Genomic DNA, 19,972 nt, shown 5'->3' with positions numbered 1-19,972 from the left:
AGTTCTGGACATCTGTCAGGTGGCAACATGGGCATCCCTGAACATGTTTACCAAACACTACTGCCTGGACAGTCGGGTCCCTAGGGACGGGCACTTGCCTGTTTGGTCCTGCAGGACTTTCTGGTTTGATCTTGGTTTGCAGGCTTACCCCCAGTGATGGTATTGCTTGGACATTTATTCTAAGGTAAGGAATCTGCAACTGTATGTCGCTATCAGATGAACAAGTTACTTACCTTTTGTAACGCCTTATCTGGTAGAGACAATATCTAATTGCAGATTTCTTACCAACCCACCCATCCTTCCTGCTCTGTGAACTGATTTTAGGGACAGGGGCTTCCCTTTCAGGGCCCTATTTGTGACGCACCAGTGGTCAGTGTACTTCTTGGCTCAGCGTTTCTGGCGTAAAAAGAAACTGACGTCAGCGCTCCCAGGTGGCACCTATATAGGACCTGCGATGTCACATCTGGTGCGGACGATGCTAACGACAGATGCAGAGCAATCAACACCACCTAACGGCGCACAGGGGTACTCCTCGAGAAAAATCTCTGGATCCAGACTGATGCTTGGGGGAAATTCCAAGGTTAGGAATCTGCAACTAGATATTGTCTCTACGAGATAAGGTGTTACCGAAGGTCAGTAACTTGTCCTTCAGTGACATGGCACGCTTTTAGAAAAACGTGACTAATTGATTAGATATCTCACCCAGTGGATGGCCTACACTAAGGTTTCCATCGGTACCAGTAAATGACAAAAGCAAAAGGATATGCCCTTGATCAAGCAAATAGTTATTCAGCTATTGGGAGGTATAGGGCAAAGTAATACCACAACACAAAAACAATCTAAATTTTGGTTGTTGCTCTGAAACGGGGGTAGCGTATGTTGTACACATTGAGTGATGAGTTAAGGTCCATCAAATATTTGACACTTTTCGTTTACCAAAAAATCATGACTAAATGACCTCCTCTCTTCTGCCTGATGTGCTGTTACGAAACCTTTGATAGAAACAGACATGGAGTCCGACAGATGTTAAAGTACAGACTAGGGCTAACTAAAGATAATTTCGATCTCTAGAGTTCCAGCTGTTTATGCAAGTGAAACAGCTCAACCCATTCATCCCTGACTGACTTGGGGAAAGAGGCTATGTGGCGTGACATTTCATGCCCCACAGGTCGCTATCTTTAGCTTCACCTGCATAGTGTTGTATCTCACCTGCACTAGAGCAAGTTTCGCATGTGTGGTTTTGCGTTTGTCTTATCGCCCAGAGGCCTGATGGACTTGCAGGCACAAACGGAGCATCACTTCTCTCCCACCTGGGGATCCAGCCGATAACGAGGAACATAAAGAATCAGAGCACATCCAGAAGCTCGCAGAGGTCACCCAAGGACCTCGTCTCAAGGTAGAGCAGATTGCCTGATGTTGAGGTTTACATTCATCATCCGCTGACAGGCTTCCCCTGGGCGATGGGGGCATGCATGTATGGTCACGAGCTCGGAATAATGCTCAGCTAAAAGAAATCCTTGTAAGCAAAGCCCCTTCAACTTTACCTGCGAACTGGACTCATTTTTCTGCGTATGTGGGTGTGCTGAATTTTAACAAAACAACCGTTGCTCCCTATGACATACGACATGTTAATGCTGGCAGAGTGACAATATAGGTCAGTTATTTTTACCCGTCTCTGAGGTACCACCACCTCTCCATCACACAAGCCAAAACGGCGCTTCAGCACTATACATTGTGAATAGCATGAAAATACTTGAGAGGCTTTTCAACAACATTATTGGTCGAGTTATTAGCGTGAAAGTATTTTTTAACAAGATTTTTTGTCGAGTTATTAAAAAAGATGACTACTGCAGGGATACTACATACGTCAAAACAGAGAAGGGCAATACCGATAAAAATCCAGTATTTAATCCACTGAAAGCGCCAAGAGCAAGGAGGTGGGAGAGGGCAGGATATGCAATCGGAGAACCCAGTAAATGACAACGAACAACAAAATATTGAGCATCCTAACCAACTGTCCTTCCTGCATTGAAGGGTCTTAATAATAATTCAGTCATCTAAACATCGGGAACCATTTTGCAGCATCTGGTTGGCTGAACACATCTCATCCCGTAATGAAGCACTGGCGTTCAGACTGGAATAATCACAGAATCTTGAAAATGTGTAGCACTTTCTTCCTGGGCAAATATTTCTGAGCAAAATTCCTGAAAGAGAAGCAAGCTACAGCCTTTCCACGCGACTCTCCTTTTACTGTACTATACTTGCAGTGTAGTGTCTCGAAGCCTGACTAATAAGGGACATTCAGGACAGTCCAATCATCTGCCTCGACTGTCTGCCTTCCTCCTGGTATCTGCCTATAAGATTTACGAACCATTCCTTTTTATCAAGTCAAGCAAGCGATATATACAACCTCACCAACTTTGCAGCTAGAAGAGCATCTTCAGTAGCCGCAGCTAGTGCAGCCGGAACATGCACATTTGTACCACATCGCAGAACCTCAAGCCTTGGAGCCCAGTTTCAAGAACATAGTTACAACATAGTTTCTGAACATAGTAAAATCACAAAGGGGCTTTCTAGCATCACACGCGTCGCTCTCTAAAGCCAGGAGCTTGGTGCCTGCAGCTGTCGCCTCTTGTTTTGTCTGCTCAACAATACCCAGCTTTTTCCATTGAGTTCGCCGGTGTGTGCCAGCCGCCCTCCCACGGCGCATTCATGAATCTCAACAGTACCCTCTCCCTCGGTGATGCTTCATCACGGAGGACCACGGCGATTCCCTCTGGTTCCTCTTCAAGTCCGAGGCTTGCGGCTTAAGCCTTTGAGAAATGGGGACCAGCGCGGGAGAGTCCGATCTTCATTGCCATCTTAGCATGCAGCCCCCCAAGCCCTCTTGAAAAGTATTCTTAAGGAATGTCAGCTAGACACACATTTGTCTCCGTACCTAAAACACCCAAACAGAATCACGCCATGGAGGTATTAATTCCGAACAAATGATCTCTCAACCACTTCCATTCCAGAGATGTATTTTACTGACTCTTTGCATTAACTCTCTCCCTAAACGCTCACCTTGAAGTATCACCTGGTGTCAGGCAGACATTATTAGAGGACTTTAAAGTGAGCCGAAACTGAATGTCGGGGTGCCTTGTGCGCTGTGCTCTCCTAATTCTCTTTTTGGATGAGACGAACGTTATTCCGTCCTCTCAATGAACATAGTATTCTTCTCATGAAGTCAATCACTTCATGTTAATCTTCCCTCAACTGAATATGTCTTAATGGGCTGCACATCTTTCTAAGGCAGCTGAAGCGTCCAACAGTACAAAGTGGACTATCTGTCCGAAACATTGGTTCATTCCATCTCCTACCAACGAATACACCACTACACATGTAAAAAAATACACTCTGCCCAGTGAAAACACCTAAATAGGAGTGTATGAAGTTGCCATAACAAGCCACATTATTGTTTTAGACTTTGAGAAGTCCCCGACGTTTAAGGGTAGGTACTATTTAACGGGTAGACTGGCAACGCTTGGCTACCGCCATGCTCTAAGGCCTCTCCATTCAGCATTCTCCCCAATTCTTCCCCCCCCGAAAGTACTGAGCCCCGGCCTGAGAAGCGCTGTTTCCGCCCCTGTCACACCTCTCAACAGCGCCATCCCTTAACCCTCCCCTGCTCTCTACACCTGTACCTGCTACCCTCCCTCGACCCCCTTTCCTGGTGATAGTGGGCATAGTTGCCTGTAGCCATGACTTCCTGACTCAGCATGGCCCACTTCTTGTGCATCTTGAGTCATGAAATCATCATCGGAGGTTGTTGGGGGTTTAAACTGCAATTTACTGAAATGGACAAAGTTTGCCAACTATATGAGTGCGGAATAAACTTCGCTGGCCAGGCCCACTAGTGGCATGTGTATTAGAGTAGAGGTTCCCAACCTGTGGTCCAGGGACCGCTGGGGGTCCGTGACTGCTTAGAAAAATAATATTAACAGATTAGGTCCCCAGCTTTCAGTAGTGACTTAGTAGGGGGGTTCCCGGATTCCAATAATGATTCATTGGGGGTTCCCAGGTTCCGGTAATGATAAAGTGGGAGTCGACAGAAGTCAAAAGGTTGAGAACCACTGCATTAGAGTGATACAGCTGACTGAATTGTTTTTATTTTTTTTTATTTTTAGTAACACACATTCTCTTTTGTTGTTTCAGTTATATTTTGTGGTTTCAGTATTGTATCTGTATAGCGCTTTCAGGTTTGTATTTTTCTACCATGAATTTGCCCATAGAAAAGGCATTCTTCCTATGATACCTTCATCTTTTTTTTACATTTCTGCAGCAGTCCTGTGTAAATTGTGGTCGAGAAGCAATGAACGAGTGTACAGGATGCCACAAAGTCAACTACTGCTCCACGTTCTGCCAGCGGAAGGTAAAAAATGGGCTCTTTATAAAAAAATGTACAGTGATGTCTGTTTTAGCTCACGAACAGTGTGCCTTGAGCTTCACTGTTCACTCTTCAGTTTATTTGATTGCCAATCTTACATGTTTATGCAGTCAGATGCCCAGGACCTTAAGCGGGTTGAAAAAACCTGTGGGGTTGGTGCTCTTTCAAGGGGCGTAACCTATGTAATAAAGGGTGTGGCTTAAACATGTAAAATAAGTCTCTGCTGTCTGTCCGGTATTTTACTGCCTCTTTCTGTAATTGCATCCAGATATATAATAGAACATCTGGCATGTATTTAAAACACGTGCAGACTACTGGCTTTATCAGTAGTTCCTAGTTGCAGAAGATGAACGAGTAACAGCAATGACTTCGTGGCAAATAAAAGTGACGAAGCTTCAATTTTGTAAATATGATACTGTAAAAAAAAACTATGCTACTCCCTTAGAAACGTTAAATACAACTCTTAGTAAAATATTTGTATTTATTGTGGGCTTGAAAATTATTCTAGAAGCTGTTGATACGTGGGAGCAGCAGCTGCCCATGCAGCAGCTTTATCACTACTAACCTGTTAAAGTTAGAGCCTGGTCTATGCTGCGCCCTTTAACCTTTGCCCTGCTACAGATCTCAAGGGGGTGCACTTTCAGATCACTAGCAGGTGAGCCTATCTTCTCATTTCTTATTAGCTCCTTCCTGCCAGCATGCAAAACAAAAGAGTCTCTCCCGGGTTACATCAAAGGCTGGTGATGCTGGTAGAGCTCCTGAGTGAAGATTTTTTTCAGGCTCAGGGTGAGGGCAAAAATGAAGAGCCGGATAGGGACCTGTCCCAGCACCTGTTTTTAGAACTGAAAGGACCGAACCCACTTAAAGCTCTGCAGAGGTCCATTCTGACCTGCTGTTTTTTCATTGCTATCCATCTGGACAGTCAGTGAACTGTGCTTTAGTTGATTGTTTGCTTTTATACATTCTATTAAATGGTATTGTCGTCGTTTGGACTCTTGCTCTAGGCAAGACTGCTGGTTCAAGGATGACAATACTTTTGTTTGTAGGCGACTATGCCTGTCCTACAACAAGTCGCAACTGTTGTCCCAACCTTACCGGCTCACTAGCAGCACCTCACCAGAAACACAATAGGAAAAGGTGATTTGTGGCAACCTTTACGCATGGACTCGAGAACAAGACATCTCAGGGAGTGTCATGGTTAAACTGAGATTACCCCTTTCTCACAGATATATCATGTCTCATACAAACACAGGCAATGACAAAGATGCAGTAAAGTTTTAATAGTTTTTATTTAACACAACTGCAATTTGCGATATGTTGCATGGGCTGCAATGATTAGGATAATGAATAACGCAAGAAAGAGAATTGTGAAGACGAGAGTCATTATTACAAAGACCCCCACCATCTTGCAATGCATGTGAAAGACATTTGAGATGTAACACGCCCTAATACCCTAATGTGATAGTCCTAAACTTCTACCTAAAGGAGAGCTGGGTTTGTTAAACATAATCTGCCAATGCCATGTCCATGAGAGGAGCCCCCAACCCTTGTTACCTTGGAATGAGGTCTCTATCTCAGACACCGCACGGACACGAAGACTGGGTCTGCGTCAAGACGACGTGCAGCATCGGTATCAGCGATGGTGGCGATACCCTCTGGTCGGAATCCCTCTGATTATCTGTCTAAAGTGCGATGTATTAATACAGATCTACCAGGACCCTTAACGTAGGTGTGTTCCCAAACAATAGATAACAGACATCCTTGGGACGGCAATTATTATAAACAATCCCTCGAAAGTATAGAGAGGGAAAATCCCTAAGTGTGAACACCTAGGGCCAGATGTAGCAAAAAAGCAATTTGCGACTTGCAAATTGCGAGTCCCTGCGACTCGCAATTTGCAAGTCGCAAATTGCTATGCAGTACGGTGTCTCAGACACCGACTGCAACTCGCAATGGGGTCGCAATGACCCACCTCATGAATATTCATGAGGTGGGTCGCAAATTGCGGCCCCATTGCGAGTATAGGCACTCGCTAACATGGAGGCCTGCTGACGTCAGCAGACCTCCATGTTAGCGACCTGCTTTTAAATAAAGCAGTTTTTTTTTTTTGAAATGTAGCCCGTTTTCCCTAAGGGAAAACGAGCTGCATTTCAAATAAATCCGAAACCTTTTGTTTCGTTTTTTTCAGGGCAGGGAGTGGTCCCTTGGACCACTCCCTGCCCTGAAAAAATGTTTTGGGGTCCAGTCTCAAACTGGAAGGGGTCCCCTGGGGACCCCTTCCAATTTGCGAGTGGGTTACCATCCACTTGAAGTGGATGGTAACTGCGACTCCATTTGCGACCGCGTACGCGGTCGCAAATGGAGTTGCATACCACTGCGACTCGCAAATAGGAAGGGAACACCCCTTCCTATTTGCGATTCGGAAATGCATTTTGCGAGTCGGTAACGACTCGCAAAATGCATTTCTGCGTAGGAAACACGCATTTACGAGTCGCAAACGGCTGATTTTGCCGTTTGCGACTCGCAAAGTGTTTCCTACATCTGGCCCCTACTGTTTGTTTGTCTTTATTGCTTGATCTTGACGCCTTAGCGCAGTGGCACTGATAATGCAAAGCATAACAAGTGGCCTAACTATAAACAAGGCAGCCATCTTAGATGAATTAAATAATTAAATAGGCTAAGACGTAGCAAGCTAAGTAGGTTAAAAGTCACTAGGTGACGGGGGCACAAGTCTGCAAGCCAAAGACAAAGCTAACTCTTGTAATCCCATTAAAACAAACTAGGATTCACTATAGTATTGGAAAACAGCTATGAATATTCTCACCAGCATCCAACACACAAATGAGATTTAGTCTGAATCTGTGACATATCAAAAAGCTGCATTAAACTGACCAATGTGTGGCTATGTTCTCTCCCACAATGAAGGCCATTGAACTCTACTGCTCACTTAAATCAGCTATGTGTGGCTCCGAAAGATTGCAACTGTTTTGAGAAAATGATCTACTTTGTTAATTAAGATATATTTTCTCAGTGAACTAAGCTATCTTTGAGGGTGCACGTAGGAATCTGTTCTATACAACCCCATTAACTACCTGTAGGCCATGTCCCACACCCTTGATCTGAGAAGCATAATCCTTTTTTGCTTGTCGTTTTCCGACATGAACATTGTTTCACTGGGCGTAGGTGTCCCAAAATATTTGACATTGGTGCATATTCTCTCCAGGTGGTGATCTGCTCTAATAATCACTCAGAAGAAAGGTGATGCAGACATCTGTGCCAATTTCTGTTAGCTTCCCAGATGGGGAACTTGTAGGGGTGGAAGATAGTGGAAATCTACAAGATTTTTAATCTCTCCCTGTAGCTCTACGGACTGGACATACTCAACATTTGAACTGCTCAGCTTGGCTCTGCATGTTCTTGATCGGTTCAACCAACCCATAAAGAAATGTGTGATAATCTACAGACTTTACCCAACAGCTGTGTTGGCCTTTCAATCTTCTTTGCTTTACAACCTTTATCACTATTAACAGCTAAGGGGTTTTCTTAGTTAACTGTGCCCGATCTTTACTCTCCTCCTTTTTCCCAGATCCTGTTCAGACTGTGCGTTAGCAACATCTTTGCCATAAAAAAATCTTCTTATCCTAGTTCGTTAAAGCAGTGTGAGGTGTGGAATTTAATAAAATATCTACTTGTCCGGTGAAAAAATCTACTTGTCTCTTTGGTGCCATGTAATGTGGTAACACATTATGGAAGCAATCTAATTATGTAAGAACTCTGATAATAGCCTCTCTGATTATGCCAGGGCTACTACTATAGTAGCGCTTGAATACTTGCAATTTCAATCCCTACTATAGCAATTTCCTTATTTTGCCATCTTTCCGCAGATCTACATAATGGGGCTGGAGGAAGCAGTAAGTAATAGTTCCATGGCTAAAGTGCCTTTGAGTCTACAAAGCTACTAATGTGCATGTTTTAAGGATTTTCACCAACTCTTCTCTAATCTTTTCCCAAAATGACAAAAGTGGGAAAATTATTCCTGACAAGGGCAGAAGTAGAAGTTCTTCCAGGGTTGGTAAAAAAGTGGTTGGAGAGAAAGTGAACTTGTAAACGCACAATAGATTTTCACATGAGTAAATCTGCACATGCATATTTACTCGTACTAAAATACAGTTCACAAATATTTTCTAGGAGTACAATTTCCTGGTCTAATTCTTTAAGTTCTTGTGAATTTATGAAAGACAGTAATTCAAAGACAAATACCACAGGTGCACTTTTGTGACTTTCTTTAAGCATTGGGTCCCTAATTAGGTCTGGTGTTAACAAAGACATTTTGTTTTTATTAAACTTCTATTTCTCTATCGGCTGGCTTTACTTTGAGTGATCGCATTCTGCTCTTCCACAAGGAGCATATTGGCACACAAAATAGTTTTGCTCAGTGCCAGGAACCACTGCGGCAATCAGTGGCGTAACGAAACTGGAGGGGGGCCCCCTGCAAAGAACATGGAGTGCCTCCCCTCCAGACTCACTCAGAGCAGTTGCTGTGCTGAGGAGGCCCCCCGGAGGGAGGCTGCGTGGCCTTTGTTACGCCACTGGTGGCAGTGTGTGCTTTTTGAGACCAAAAACTTTTTTTTCTTTTTGCCAGTGTTTGTTACAATGGTGAGGGCCTGGCTGCTCCCACAACAATAAAGTGCTACAAAAGCCATATCAAAACAAGACACGCATCGATGAATCCAAAAGACTAACAAAAAATGTTGGATTGGTTGGCTTTGTCAGTGCTTGTTTATTTTCACAGTTCCGATAATCTTGTTAAAAATGGTTACACTGATTTTCCATTAGGAATTTTGTTTGGGAATACTAGCATGCATCAACACATTTTACTAAATGACCCTTCAAAGAAATAGCACGTAAAATGTCATAGTACCGAAACGCCTTTTTTCTGAACATTTTATTTTGAAAGCTAAGAATCATCACTATTGCTTACAAGTTTCTTCAAATATTTGCATCTAATCAGAGAGCTTTCCGGGAGCATTATACTTAGCCTCATATTGTTAAACCTTTCAAACATGTATATACTTTTTTTGTTTGTTTTTGTTTTACTGGAACCACTGTCAGTAGTGCAGTGTGACCTTAAAACGTTTATTTACAACGCTCACCCTAATAATGAAGGTTTTTAATTAATGAACCATAAATACAAGTTCAAACAGCATTAACATATGGACACATATTTTCTCAACTGCAGACAGTTCCCTTCTCTGTAAACTGGCAGCCAAATAGTTTGTGCGCAGGGGGTTTGAGCCTACTTGTCGAGAGGACAAAATAAAAATGAAAACTTTTTGCCCTTAGCCCCAAGCAATATGTCCCGATAGGTATTCCACATCCCTGAGTTAGTCTTTAGTCTAAAGACCCAAATCTTTGATCATGCAATAATCACGTTGACTAATTTCATCCTGGTCTGCTCAAAAGCAAGAACATAGCATCCAAATTCACTGCCCGTTATATGACTTTTGTCTGCACTCTTTCCAAATTTGTTTCTGCTTCTTTGTCCAATGTCCATCCGATTAGAGCTAGGGCCTTGGAGAGGTCAGGCAAGAAATTGTAAAGTGCACTTGCCTGTTGGTCTGCCATAGAATGCCAGCTGTAATCGGTACCTTTTGATAAAAATGCCCAAATTCATCATTTATTTTTATATATATATTTTTTTTTTTCTGAGAACACAAACAGTGGAGAGGGCAGACAACCTCTTATGGAAAGATGCAGCTCTCTGTGATGTAGGCTGATAATGTCTAAAATCAGGATCTCCTGGCATTTTCATCCTTTGGCAGAGCAACCAGTGTAAGTCTCCTTGAAGAATATCTGTTTTAATTGAACAGATGTGTTTTCAGCTGATTCCTGAAACCTAACCAGTTGTCATTCGCCTTGAGACCGAAGGGGAGGGAATTACATAGTCTTGCAACCTGATTAGCAAAAGAACAACGTCCACCTCTTGCTCTCCTAATTCAAGGAATCGTCAGCAGGGAGAGGTCATTAGATCTCAGCTCTCTGGTGGCTTTGTCTGGAATGTTGAGATATCAAAGGATATTGGTGCTGAATGTATATTGTAGCTTGTGAGGAATACACATAATTTTTAATTGTATTTGTAGGAAAGTGCCACTGTTCACATGGTTACCCCCCCACAATTTTTGCCTTGTGTTGATGCCAACTTTGATTGTAAGTGTGCTGGGACCCTGCTAACCAGGCCCCAGCACCAGTGTTCTTTCCCTAAAACTGTACCTTTGTTCCCACAATTGGCACAGCCCTGGCACACAGTTAAGTCCCTTGTAAAAGGTACCCATAGTACCAAGGGCCCTGTGGCCAGGGAAGGTCCTGAAGAGCTGTATCTTGTATTATGCCACCCTGGGAGACCCCTCACTCAGCCCATGCACACTGCCTTGCAGCTTATGTGTGCTGGTGGGGAGAAAAGGGAAAAGTCAACATGACACCCCTCTCAGGGTGCCATGCACACCAACTACTGCCTGTGGCATAGGTAATTTACCCCTCTAGCAGGCATTACGGCTCTAAGGCAGGGTGCACTATACCACAGGTGAGGGCATGGCTGCATGAGCAATATGCCCCTACAGTGTCTAAGTCAGTTCTTGGACATTGTAAGTGCAGTGTCGCCATAGTGAGTATGTGGTCTGGGAGTTTGTCATTACAAACTCCACACCATCATAATGGCTTCAATGAATACTGGGAGGTTTGGTATCAAACTTCTCAGCACAATAAACCCACACTGATGCCATTGTGGGATTTGTTGAAAAATGCACACATAGGGCATCTTAGAGATGCCCCCTGTATCTTAGCCCAACTGCTAGTGTAGGACTGACCGGTCTGTGCCACCCTGCCACTTTCAGACGAGTTTCTGACCACATGGGGTGAGTGCCTTTGTGCACTCTGTGGTCAGAAACAAAGCCTGTCCTGGGTGGAGGTGCTTCACACCTCCCTCTGCAGGAACTGTAACACCTGGTGGTGAGCTTCAAAGGCTCAAACCTCGGATTACAGTGCCCCAGGGCACTCCAGCTAGTGGAGATGCCCACCCTCCGGACAAAGCCCCACTTTTGGCGGCAAGTCTGGTGGGAAAATTAGGGAAAACAGGGAGGAGTGACCACCCCAGCTAGGACCACCCCTAAGGTGTCCAGAGCTGAGTTGACCCCCTTCCTGCAGAATCCTCCATCTTGGTTTGGAGGACAATGACCAATAGTGATATGAATGTGCCCCCCTCCCCAAAGGGAGTGGGCACAAAGAGGGAGTAGCCACCCTCAGGGACAGTAGCCATTTGCTACTGCCATCTGACCCCCTAACACGCCCCTAAATCTAGGATTTAAGGGCCTCCCTGAACCCAGGTCTCTAGATTCCTGGCGACCAACAAGGACTGCTGAGCTGAAACCCAAGCAGAGAAGAAGGAAGTAGACAACTGCTTTGGCCCCAGCCCTACCGGCCTGTCTCCTGCTTCAAAGAACCTGCAAAAAGAACAGCGACGTGTCCAGCAGGCCCAGCGACCTCTAACAACTCCAGAGGACTGCCCTGCACCTAAAAGGACCAAGAACTCTAGAGGACAGCAGCTCTGTACAAAAGAAACCTACAACTAGGGACTCCCACCTCACTCCAGATGCGTGAGTCCTGACCCCTGTGCACCCAACGCCCACAGCCTGTGTCCAGGTGACCCACCCAGCAAGCACCCAGCAAGAAAGGGTGCCCAGGCGATTGGGAGCAAGAAGCCATCCTGGGTTGACCCCTCCAAACCTCCACGACGACGCCTGCAGCAGGAATCCAGAGGACCCCCCTGACCACGAGCTCTGGATGAAGATATTCGATGCTTTAAGGACACACTGCACCTGCAGCCCCCAAGCCTTGGAAAACCTGAGCCCTGGTGCAGTATCGACCCAGCAGGCGGCCCTCCTCCCTGTCCAACCAGTATTTTGCCAGAGAAGCCCCCCTGGACCTCGGCTGCAGCCTCAGAGTGACCCGGGGGGAAGGGGGGGTCCCATCATAGAGTTGCATTGAAGACCCGATGCCCTATTTGCGCCCTAGTGCCGCTGAGGGTGTGTGTTTGGTGCCTACTTGGGGCCCCTCCAGTGCTCTTTTGAACCCCCCGGGCTGCCCTCCGAGTCGCAGGCAGTTATCTGCTGGCTGACCAGATTCCGAGTACCCCCTGTCTATATAGGAGCCCACGTTACTTTGTTACCTCTTCGACCTCTGCACTAGACCGGCCCGTGTTGCTGGTGGTGGGTGTTTGGCGTTAACTAGAACCCCCAACGATGGTCTAATTAAAACCTGGAGATAGGAACTGTAAGTTGAATACTTACCTGTAAAACTGTACAATCTTTTCTTCCCCCAGGAACTGATTATATATATATATGCCAAGTATATTTCATTTTATGTAGTTACCTGCAAACTGAATCCTGTGGTTCTAGAATTAAATTAACAAATGATATTTTTCTATATAAAATCCTATTGGTCTGGAGTTAAGTCATTGAGTGTGTGTTTCTTCTGTTGCTTGTGTGTGTGTACAACAAATGCTTCACACTACCCTCTGATAGGCCTAAGTGCTCGACCACACTACTACAAATAGAGCATTAGTATTATCTATTTTTGCCTCTGTCAAGCTTCTGGGGAACCCCTGGACTCTGTGCACACTATATCTCATTTTGATATAGTATATACAGAGCCAGCTTCCAACATTATTCTTTTGGCTGTTGGCACCAATGAAGTTTAGAAAGGGCAGGACGCACTGACTGCAGTTTGGGGAGACCTAGCAATACTTGGTCCACAGAATTCTCGATCACTTGCAACTTTTTTATAACATAAGAAGGACTTCCCATATAATGGGCATTGCCATAGTCCAAGCATGAGAGAATGGGCCCTTGGGCAATTATCCATATGGTTTCCATGGGAAGACATTTAAGCATTTTTCTGAGGGCACTTAAAAGGCTGAAGCATGTCCCTGCCACTTTCGTAGGCTGAGAGCCCATGGACAGATCTTTATCCAAGACCACGCGTAGGCTTTTAACTTCAGGTTTTGGGAGAGGGCACTGAGCGTGGGGGACAAAAAAGCTGGTCCCATAGCGATGGATTGTTTCCCAATACCATGACCTCAGTCTTGCTCCCATTTAGTATGAAGCAGCTGGCCGCCATCTAGCTGGACACCTGTTCCAGACACATAGAAAGATTTCCTCATGTTAATTCAATTTTAGGCGATAGAGAGACCAATATCTGAGTGTCATCCGCACACAACACCATGGTGAAACCTAAGGCACAGAGGATGTCTGCTAATGGGTGGACATACACATTGACAAGTGTGGGGCTCAGAGAGGAGCCCTTCAGCACTCCACATTTTAGCTGATGTGTCTCAGATCAAAAAGCCCTTTATTGACCTGGAAACTCCGGTTCTCTAGAAACGAGGTCAACCAATTAAGTACCTTGCCAGTGATATCAACTTCTTTCAGCCTCTTACATAGAATGGGATGGGCAACCATATCGAAAGCTGCACTTAAATCTAGAAGGGTAAGTGCAGCCGAGCCTCCCTGGTCTAATATCTTTGAGATCCTCAGTAGCTAGTAGTAGGGCTGTCTACGTACTGCAACCAGGACAAAACCCCGTTTGTGACTGGTGCAGCTAGTTGTTAGTTTTCAGATAGGTTGTAAGATGCCTGTTTATCAGTTTTTCCAATATTTTGCTTACCGCTAGGAGAAGTAAAATAGGTCTGTAGTTGTCTGCCTGATTGGTGTCTAGAGAGGATTTCAGCAGTGGACGAACAGTAGCATGTTTCCAGACGTCTGGAATAAGGCCACGTTCCATTGACTGATTATAAAGAGTTGTTAAAGCTAAAACAACGGCATCTCCCCCTTTCAGCGGAATTTCTATGAGGGCTAGGTCCTGCCGGGAGATAGACTTTACTGACCTAGCAGTTGACAGAATATTATCAGTACATAGTGGGGGAAAGGTAGCAAGAACCACTCCACACATCCATACAGTAGCTCCCACGGTGGAATTGATGGAAGAGTCAGAGGCCTCTGATAGTGACTCGTATATATTTTTAACCTTTCCCAAAAAGTAGTTGGCCATCTGTTCACATCATGTTTGGGAACGAGGAGAGCCTGCTCCTGTAACATCAGATTTTAAAAATGAATTCACTGTCGAATAGATTTCTTTAGAAGGCTGGGAAGACTGATTAATTCGATCTGCGAAGTCTCTTAACCTAGCTCTGCAGTCAATGTCAGAGGAGGTTCACCTTCGACGTGGTCCATGTGACAACTTAGATCAGGTGTTTTCATCAGGCTACCGGATATCCTAGATGTGCATGCATGGGTAGGGTCTTATTGGGATAACAGAGATAAGCCTTCTGCTCCTACCAGATAGCAGTGAAGGAAGTCACTCTCGCCCTCAGAGAGAAGGTGGGCATCTCTACTCATTAAGAATTATATCACATGGCGAGGAAGAGCCTTGGACCCCTCATCAATTTCTAGCACATAAACCACATCATCAGACAATGTTCCATCCTAAAATTCTTCTGATTCTCTAGGGAACTTGGTGCCGTTGAGGTAGCCTAAAAGGGGTAGTGTGACCAAGGGCCTTATTCTACCTATTAAATACGATAAGGGTTCCATCTAGTGAAATAATACTGGAGTCGGACAGGGACAAAACTGAAAAAAGGGAAAAACCCGCCACCTCCAAAATAGTTATAAAAATAGAATCTGACGTATGTAGTCTGTAGACAAGTGGCGAAAGTCAGAAAAGAAATATAAATCAAACTTTTGTTTTCAGTACATATCTTTTATACTTCATACCATTCTTTTAGTTAGATAGAACCTTTTATATTTTTCAAAATGATTAGGTATAACCATCCAAAGATCAGGACCAAAATACCCCCTCCCTTACACATAAAAACCAGTACCAATCTACCACATCCTTACTATTCATACTTACTCATCATCCCATAAAAGTGTTACAAAGATACCCCCACAACAATACCAAAGCAGGATAATTAAGAAGAACAAGTGAAATACTATGCAAAACAAACCAAGCACAAAATAGTATAAGACACAGTTATGTTACATATTGGGCCGTATACAAGCTCCTCTGTTGAGCGTACATCACACCTATCTAAATGGAGCATGCTGATACAATACATATATGGGCAGAAACCCATAGCGATCAATACTCATTGTTTATAGGTTGACACTTTCGTTTGTTTCCTAATACATAAATCTGTTCATAAACCAATAGTTAGAATCCTATGACTTTTGGTACATAACACTCCAATCTTTAATGGGGGTTACATCAGCAGTTATCTAATATCTCTGTGAGGGCTGCTGAACCGATGCCATGCCGATGCGCTTTTCAGTGGCCACCAGGCCACTCACCTTCTTCAGGGCACTCACGAATATAGAAAAAGAGATTACAACTCAGTAGAGAGACGGGGATCCTAATGCCATCAAAGTCTACATGTAAAACCAACATATTACTTAAACCAAACAAGCTAAAAACCTCAAACTTAGTGACTGTATCCCAAAAACCGCCAGTGCACAGGACAAGGTAAAGGTGCCGACTACAGGAAGATGCCGAACCTGTGAGCCCCCCCCAAAGAAATGGCAAAGGAACAGAATCCTGATAGGCCGCACCAGTGTGAAGTAAAATAAAAAAAATAAGAGTGTAGCATGCTGTTATTATTGGATCTTGCAATGTGACACAAAGCATGCAAGGTATCTGGTGCTTAAGTAAAGAAAGGCCCAAATCTATCGGTACCTTCACTGTATCTTGCTTCTCCTACTATCTTTAAACATATGATGGTCCAAAATGAGACCTAGGAGTTCTAGGAAGAGAAAATGAAATCACAGCTTTCACTAAGAAGAACTATATGCTGTTCTACAGAGTGCAGCCGGCTAAAATGTAATGTATATTTCTAAACAGCCCATTAATGAATGAAGCTATATGCAAAACAAATACGTACTACCTGAGATGGAACAGAACCAACGATGGTACGTCCGTATCCAGTGATGAGCAGAAGAAGCCAAGGCAACCGTCCAAAGATTCACGCTTGGTCACCCCTTGCACCTACTGTCTGATGCATCCACCTATCAAGAAAGATTCAGAAACCACTTGTCTACAGACTACATACGTCGTATTCTATTTTTAGAATCATTTTGGAGGCAAGCTTTTCCCCCTTTATTCTACCTACTTCATCATATATAAAAAAGTTAGAAGACTGTCCATGTGGCTCTGTACAGCGAGTTCTAAGTAGAAACTTATGAATACAGTTACAGGCGCAGCACAGATAAGCCAGATAAGAGTTGGACACTAAGCCTTCTGTTGCCCATACAGTAGACCGGCCAAATCCCATTGTGAAAGTCAATCGATCCAGTCACATGAAATCCCGGGAAAATACATTTCTGTGAGGCTGATCAGGGACTTGGAGGTTAATCCAAGCAGCACCTTGAATCCTTCATTTACATCTGTTGATAGCTGTGGTTGCACTGTCTTTTTAGTAACGTTTTTCCCTTAGACTACTGAGTACTCTTAAACTGGTGCAGAGTAGTGGGTGCGCAGCAGAAAGTGCAAGGAAATGTCTCAGTCGTCATTTTTCTCTGACCTGCACTTGATTTTAGTTAGCTACTAGACAAGCATCAGAGGTGATCAGCAATGTAAGCGCAGATATTTTAAACACTAGCTCAAACCAAACGTCACCAGCTTCTCATACATTTGGCCATGGCATGGCAGAAATGATTTATAATCATAGCCTCGCCCTACATTCGACATTTCTTGTATTTACCTGAACATGCCATATACACTACAGAGAAGTGACCAGGCTTTTTGAAGTTTATTGTCTGTGACTATATGAATCGATAAGTATTTACTTTTGAAACTGCCGCCATGTTGACAGATTTTTATGGTACCTGCAAGGCCAACATTTATTTTTAATCCCCCCTTCCACCAGTCTTTGATTTCTGTCTCCAAATACTGCTGCTGTTGGTTTCTCTGCTGTAGTGTGGGTGAGATTTCTTCTCTAGAGCTCCAAATGAAACTTTGATAATTTTCATAATGGTGATGGAAAGGAGGCCTGTCGCAGAACGCAGAAGGTAGTAAACAGAACTACATTCAGTGTAATGATAAAGCCTGATATATGGAATTTTTGATTTAAAAAAAGGGAAACTCAAGTCCCAACAACACATTGACATTTAGTGGCAGATTGGTCTTAAGAGGAACAACAAGCTTAATAAATGTCCTGGGACATCACAGTATTTGATTTTGCTGTCGGTTAAGGGATGCTATAAAAATCTACCAGGCAGGGTGGTAGGAATGATATCTGTCTAAACTAGGGCAGCAAGGTTCACCTGAACTCTTTGGGGCATAGCCACAAATTGCACTTTGTAGTGTATTAAATTGTACTACAGTAGTGCTACTGACATACGATAAAATGGCGTTCACAAACCTAAGGGTGAATGTCTCGGCACTAGTAGGTATACTTTCTTGTAGTAAACGTGGGAGGAACCTAGGTGAGTGGCTGGAAATTGGAGACTACTAACTTCCAAGTGGAATGGGAATCAGAGGGGGTAAGGAGGGGTTTAGGGCGGGATAAGGAGGGGTGTAGGGAGAGAAATGTAAATACAAAGACCCATCCACGAAAGAGTAAGCCATTGCCATTCAATTCCTGCACTTTCAAGGTAACTACATCCAGACGGTAGTCACACAGTAGTGCATGTACTTTGGCCAGAGTTATACTCAATTTAAGATTATTTAGTAGATTATATTATTCTTTGTTTAGCAAATAATTAAAATGCTTACCTTTTTAATATAAAAATGTTTAAACAAATGGGAGTTGATACAATTTGCTAAATAAATATAAAAATGATAGCAAGGATGAAAGTTTTAAAATGATTGCAAATAATATTTAAAATTAATTTATTTGATTTAATTGTTAAACATTTTATTTGATGAGTTAATGTGATGGAACATTTTAATTTTTTAATACAAAGTTCATAATTATTATATTACTTAAATTTACATTTTTGTTTTACATTAAAGTATAGTCAAAATGTTTTAAATTATGAATAAACATTATTATTCTTTATCTTTTACCACAGGGGGATCTCTACCCCATTGGTGGAGACCTTTGCTTATGCGTGAAAAGTTACAGGTAGTAACTTTACGCTTGTAAATCCTGGTGTAGGAGGCTCCACTTTTGGGGCAGAGACATGCAAGTCTGCACTCATAAGTAATTTTACACGCCAAAATGGTGAATAAAAAAATTAGTAAAGGTACACTTGGGTGTAGTTGTAAATTTTCATGAGTAAATCTACATGTGTAAATATACCTTTGCAAATAGGGCCCTTGGTACACTTTTTACATGGTTGTACTTTCCTTTTAACTTTCCTCTGCTTCTCTTTGTCTTCCTTCTGTAGGACTGGAAGGATCATCAGCAGATCTGTGGACAGTCAACAACAGTCACCGTGCAGGCAGAAGAATTACAGGTCACGGATAATGAGATTGAGAAAGTGGTTGTCTAAAAGACTGTGATTTTTTAAGTCGCCCAATATAGTTCAGAAAGGAGCGGACATTAAAAAACCTGACAATACATGGGAGGTGGAGAAAGCATCAGCAATTGGCAAACCTACATGATTAACTGCTCTTGAACTGCTGAAGGAAATACATTTTCATAGCAGAAAACGGACAAAGCAAGACTTTTGGACCCACATCAGTTTTATCTTAGAATCAGAGACTAAAAAAAACTTTCTGGAAACTGTTGCCCCATTCCCAATCTTAATTTGGGTGTTCTGTTACTCCTCCCTTCCTTCTATTACTACTTGCCATATCCTAATTTCTAATGCAGTTTGTACTTTTAAGCTTTACGTCACCCCATTGATTCAGCTGACTTCTCTCAGGTTCTGCCCAGGCGAGGTGGTTAAAGGGCAGGGTGCAGGGGGAAGTATTAAATAATCTTCATTATCTAGGTCCTGCCCAAGGAACACCATTGGTATGAAGTTGTTTATTAAAGTTTTGTCATGTATTCATGCACCAGGTACCTGTTTCTTTAATATTGTTTCTCTACTTTCCTCTAACTTATATAAAGATGTATCACACAGTAATGTACGATGCCAAGTGGATAAAAGACGCCTTACCACAGGGTACTTTTAGTAGCCCACTGGCTGTGAGATCTTTCGTGGAGTGGCAGGAAACAGGATTTCACTGTCTGATGTCGTCTGACATAACCTGAAGCCCTACAGCTTGCCGCAACCCCTTCCATGTTGTGTTTCTTGCCCCATCCTTGCCACCACAAAAAAAGTACTATGATGCGGCCAGTGCCCGCTGCGACATATCGCTTTTTGTCTAATTTTCAGCCATACTACACAGCAGCTGTGCTGTTGCACATCATGGCCAAAAGACATTGACAAAGACAATAGTTCTCGATTAAGAGACATTTTGGTTTTGTCAATGCCTGTTCCTCATTATGCTGACCTTGTGCTTTGAATTTCACTTTGGCTTTGTTGTCTGGCTGTGTTCCTCCCACTCCCT

At 43.4% G+C, this 19,972-nt stretch overlaps 1 protein-coding gene across 3 annotated transcripts in view; it reads left to right on the top strand.

Moving 5' to 3' along the window:
- The window catches only part of DEAF1 (DEAF1 transcription factor), a 360,680-nt gene extending 341,208 nt beyond the window's left edge, over positions 1–19,472 (top strand). For 2 of the 3 annotated variants that reach the window (XM_069223092.1, XM_069223091.1), the window contains 2 exons: positions 4,322–4,411; positions 18,862–19,472. In XM_069223092.1, the coding sequence (XP_069079193.1) occupies positions 4,322–4,411; positions 18,862–18,966 (195 nt within the window). In that variant the 3' untranslated portion in view covers positions 18,967–19,472. The remainder of the gene's footprint in view (positions 1–4,321; positions 4,412–18,861) is intronic. The other variant, XR_011201388.1, reaches the window with a different exon arrangement.
- Positions 19,473–19,972: the final 500 nt, after the last annotated feature.

The sequence above is a fragment of the Pleurodeles waltl genome, chromosome 3_1, assembly GCF_031143425.1.
Source record: "Pleurodeles waltl isolate 20211129_DDA chromosome 3_1, aPleWal1.hap1.20221129, whole genome shotgun sequence".
NCBI lineage: Eukaryota > Metazoa > Chordata > Amphibia > Caudata > Salamandridae > Pleurodeles > Pleurodeles waltl.
Note: the sequence above shows the minus strand (reverse complement) of the source record. Positions and strands in the feature narration are given on the sequence as shown.